The sequence below is a fragment of the Nicotiana sylvestris genome, chromosome 5 (genome assembly GCF_000393655.2).
Source record: "Nicotiana sylvestris chromosome 5, ASM39365v2, whole genome shotgun sequence".
Taxonomy (NCBI): Eukaryota; Viridiplantae; Streptophyta; class Magnoliopsida; order Solanales; family Solanaceae; genus Nicotiana; species Nicotiana sylvestris.
In genome coordinates, this window is record NC_091061.1 from 111,860,844 (window position 1) to 111,866,145 (window position 5,302).

The window sequence follows — 5,302 nt, forward strand, 5'->3', positions numbered from 1 at the left end:
TTAATTTTAATATTGTAGTTTTATTTCACCTTTTAATAGGTTTATTTTAGATAATTTAGAAATTTAAAAAAAAGAGTTACATATTTTTAAAGTATTAGTTTTATTTTTTTATTTTACAAAGAAAGAAAAGTTTCAACCAAAAAAAAAGGGATATAATTTTATTTAGCTTAGTTTAATTTAAGTGAGAGGTTTTTGAGAAATAACTATTGAGTGTAGTAATTTTACCTTGTTTTTTATTTACTTATTTAGTAGGAGTAGATTTGTTTTAGTAATTATCAAGAAAAGAAAAAAAGACTGTCACGACCCGGATTTTCCACCCTCGGGAGTCATGATGGAGCATACTAATGTGAGCTAGGCAAGCCAAACCTTTAATCTAATTACTTTATTAACCAATTATTTCTTTTTAACAAATATAAGGCGATAACGTGATAACAGCGGAAAATTCAAATTTATGCGGAAGACAACAATAAAATATATGAAAACTGTATCTATTACAAATACTTAAGCCTTAATCACCCAAAACCTGATGTCACAGTATCACAGACTGTCTAAGATTGCTACATACAAAGTCTGAAGAAATAACAGTACACTATTTTTGAATAAAAGGAAAATGAAATAGGAAATAGGGATAGAGGGAGACGCCAAGGCCTACGGACTTCTGCAAGTCTACCTTGGATCTCCGCGTGGACTGAAGGTAACCTCCATACTATGTTCCAAAAGCTGCTATGGGATATGAACATAGTGCAGAGTGTAGTATCAGCACAACCGACCCCATGTGCTGGTAAGTGTCTAGCCTAACCTCGGCGAAGTAGTGACGAGGCTAGGACCAGACTACCAAATAAACCTGTGCAGTTCAAATATATACAGCGAAAAAGAAATACAGAAATAACTAGTCAATATGGGAGGGGAGCATGCTGTGGGGGAGATAACAATTCCGAATAGAAAGACATCAAGTAACGAAAGAAACAACATAACTCGGATATCAACAAAGAATCAGAAATCAATAAATTCACGGCATCACCCTTCATCGCATAGCACAAAATAGGACCCCTAAAATTTATACTATGCGATCGTGAACTTCCCTATGCGATCACATAGGACAAACACCTGGACACCAGCAAACATCAGATTATGCAGCTTTCCTAAGTCCAAAACTCTCTGACGCGTATCCGAAACTCACCCGAGCCCGCATGGCTCCAACCCAAACATGCACACTACCTTAAAAACACCCTACGGACTTATTCGTGTAATCAAATCACCAAAATAATATCATGAACATCGAATTAAACCCCAAGATCAATGAAATTTCTCAAAACTCTTTAAACATCAATTTTTGCATTTAAGTTCTGAATCACGTTAAATGAATTCCGATTCTTACCAAACTTTACCGACAACACATATAAATCATATAGAACCTATATCGGGCTCCGAAACCATAATACAGGCCCGATACCACAGGTTTCACATGACATTTCACTTTTAAAAACCTTTATATTTTTCAGAAAACAATTTCTTTCAAAAATTCATTTCTTGGGCTTGGGACCTCGGAATTTGATTCCGAGCATACGCCCAAGTCCCATATTTTCCTACGGACCCTCCAGGACCGTCCAACCACGGGTCCGGGTCCATTTACCTAAAATGTTGACCAAAATCAAATTAATTCATTTTATAGTTAAAATTTATCATTTTTCCCAGATTTTCACATATAGGCTTTTCGGTTACGCGCCCGTACTGCGTACGCAAATTGATGTGATGCTGAAGGAGGGTTTTAATTCCTCGGAACGTAGAATTCATTTTAAAAATAAGTGTTTGTCCTCGAACGGACATAAGAAAGAAGTACTTGAGTCGGGGAAAAGATAGGGATAACGGCTCCGCATATTCAACTCGGATCCCAGGTTGATGCCTCAGTAGGCTGACCTCTCCACTAAACACGAACAGAAGGAAAACTCTTCGATCTCAACTGACAAACCTACTGGTCTAGAATAGCCACTGGCTCCTCCTCATAAGACAAGTCCTTGTCCAACTGGACAGAGCTGAAATCTAATACGTGGGATGGATCGCCGTGATATTTCCCAAGTATGGACACATGAAACACTGGATGTACGGCTGATAAGCTCGGTGGCAATGCAAGTCTATAAGCCACCTCTCCCACTCGATCAAGAATCTCAAACGGGCCAATGAACCTAGGGCTAAGCTTGCCCTTTTTCCCAAATCTCATCACGCCCTTCATAGGCGACACTCGAACCGCTCACTGACCATGAATGCCAAATCACGAACCTTGCGGTCAGCATAACTCTTTTGCCTGGACTGAGTTATACGAAGCCTATCCTGAATTATCCTAACCTTGTCCAAAGCCTCCTAAACCAGATCTGTACCCAACAACCGAGCCTCTCTAGGCTCAAACCATCCAACCGAAGACCGACATCGCCTACCATACAAAGCCTCATACGGAGCCATCTGAATACTCGACTGGTAGCTGTTGTTGTAAGCAAACCCTACTAAAGGCAAAAACTGATCCCACGAGCCCCCAAAGTCAATGACAAAAGCTCAGAGCATATCCTCCAAAATCCGAATAGTCCGCTCGGACTGTCCGTCCGTCTGAGGATGAAATGTTGTGCTCAACTCAACCCGTGTGCCCAACTCTCACTTAACTGCTCTCTAGAAATATGAGGTAAACGGCATACCTCGGTCCGAAATGATAGACATGGGCACACCATGAAGACGAACGATCTCCCGGATATAGAACTCAGCCAATCTCTCGGATGAATAGGAGACTGCCACAGGAATGAAATGCGCTGACTTGGTCAGCCTATCAACAATGACCCACACTGCATCGAACTTCTTCCGAGTCTGGGAGAGTCCAACAACGAAATCCATAGTGATACGTTCCCACATCCACTCGGGAAGCTCAATCCTCTGAAATAATCCACCAGGCCTCTGATGCTCGTACTTAACATGCTGGCAATTCAAACATCGAGCCACATATGCAACGATATCCTTCTTCATTCTCTGCCACCAATAATGTTGCTACAAATCCTGATACATCTTTGCGGCACCTAGATGAATAGAGTACCGGGAGCTATGGGCCTCCCTTAAAATCAACTCTTAGAGTCCATCCACATTAGGCACACAAACTCGACCCTGCAATCTCAAAACTCCATCATCACCTAAGGTAACCTACTTGGCACCTCCGTGCTGCATCTTGTCTTTAAGGACACATAAATGGGGATCATCATACTGCCAATCTTGGATACGCTCCAATAAAGAAGAACGGGCGATAGTGCAAGCTAAGGCATGACTGGGCTCAGAAACATCCAACCTCACGAACTGATTGGCCAAAGCCTTAACATCTAAAGCAAGCGGTCTCTCACCAACCGGAATATAAGCAAGACTAACCATACTGGTTGACTTCCTACTCAAATCATCGGCCATTAGATTGGCCTTTCCTGGATGATATGGGATGGTGATATCATAATCCTTCAACAACTCCAACCACCTCATCTGCCTCAAATTCAACTCCTTTTGCTTGAACAAATACTGGAGACTCTTGTGATCCATGAACACCTCACATGCCATGCCATACAGATAATGCCTCAAAATCTTCAATGCGTGAACAATGGTTGCCAACTCCAAATCATGAACCGAATAGTTCTTCTCATGAATCTTCAACTGCCGTGAAGCATAAGCAATGACCTTCATATCCTGCATCAACACCGCACCAAGCCCAATACGAGATGCATCACAATAAACTGTATAAGACCCTGAACCTGTGGGCAAAACCAACACCGGTGTCGTAGTCAGAGTTGTCTTCAGCTTCTGAAAGATAGTCTCACACTCATTCGACCATCTGAACTGGGCACTCTTCTGGGTCAACCTGATCATAGGGGCTATGATAGATGAAAACCACTCCACAAACCGATGATAGTAGCCTGCCAATCCCAAGAAACTCCGAATCTCTGTAGCTGATGCTGGTCTAGGACAGTTCTTGACTGCCTCAATCTTCTTCGGATCAACCTGAATACCCTATGCTGATACAACATGACCCACAAATGTAAATGAACTCAACCAGAACTCACACTTCGAGAACTTAGCATATAACTGACTATCCCTCAAGGTCTGAAGAACAACTCTAAGATGTTTCTCGTGCTCCTCCCAGCTGCGGGAATATATCAAAATATCATTAATGAAGACTATCACGAACGAATCCAAATAAGGCTTGAACACTCGGATCATCTAATCCATAAAAGCTGATGGGGCATTTGTCAACACGAATGACATCACCAGGAACTCATAATGCTCGTACCGAGTGTGGAAAGCTATCTTAGGGACATCGGATGCACTAATCCTCAATTGGTGGTAGCGATATCTCCAGTCAATCTTCGAAAATACCTTGGCACCCTGAAGCTGATCAAACAAATCATTAATCCTTCGGCAATGGATACTTATTTATGATTGTAACCTTGTTCAACTGCCGGTAATCAATACACATTCTCATTGATCCGTCCTTCTTCTTTACAAACAACACTGATGCACCTCAAGGCAAAACACTCGGCCTAATGAAATCCTTTTCAAGCAAGTCTTGCAACTGCTCTTTCAACTCTTTCAACTCAGGCACGGCCATACTATACGGCGGAATAGAAATGGGATGAGTGCCCAAAGCCAAATCAATGCAAAAGTCAATATCCCTGTCGAGTGGCATACCAGATAGGTCTGAATGGAAAACCTCAGGAAACTCATGAACAATGGGCACAGAATTAATAGAAGGAACCTCAGCACTAGAATCGCGAACATAGGCCAAATCGGCCAAACACCCCTTCTCGACCATACGCCGAGCCTTCACGTACGAGATAACAATGCGGGTAGAATAACCAGGAGTCCCTCTCCACTCTAAACGAGGTAGACCCAGCAAGGCTAAGGTCACAGTCTTGGCATGACAGTCAAAGATAGCGTGGTAGGGTGATAACAAGTCCATCCCCAATATAATATCGAAATCAACCATGTCCAGAAGCAACAAATCTATACGAGTCTCAAGACCCCCAATCACGACTATACAAGAGCGATGGACTTGATCTACCACAATAGAATCACCCACCGGTGTAGACATATAAATAGGAGCACTCAAAGAATCACAAGGCATGACCAGATACTGTGCAAAATAAGATGACACGAGTATGTAGACCCTGGATCTAATAACACTGAAGCATCTCTATCACAAACCAGAATCGTACCTGTAATAACTGCATCTGAAGCCTCAACCTCGGGCCTGGCTGGAAGAGCATAACATCGAGGCTGGGCTCTACCA

The 5,302-nt window shown here is 42.3% G+C and overlaps 1 protein-coding gene across 1 annotated transcript; it reads right to left on the bottom strand.

The window, feature by feature from the left end:
* Nucleotides 1-4,534: 4,534 nt before the first annotated feature.
* Nucleotides 4,535-4,999, bottom strand: LOC138869154 (uncharacterized). The gene has a single exon (XM_070146751.1). It carries the CDS (start codon nucleotides 4,997-4,999, stop codon nucleotides 4,535-4,537), a length of 465 nt encoding a protein of 154 aa, XP_070002852.1.
* Between the last annotated feature and the right edge of the window lie 303 nt (nucleotides 5,000-5,302).

Coding starts and splice junctions, on each gene's coding strand:
- LOC138869154 (XM_070146751.1), bottom strand. CDS start 4,999: ATGGTTGATTTCGATATTATATTGGGGATGGACTTGTTATCACCCTAC.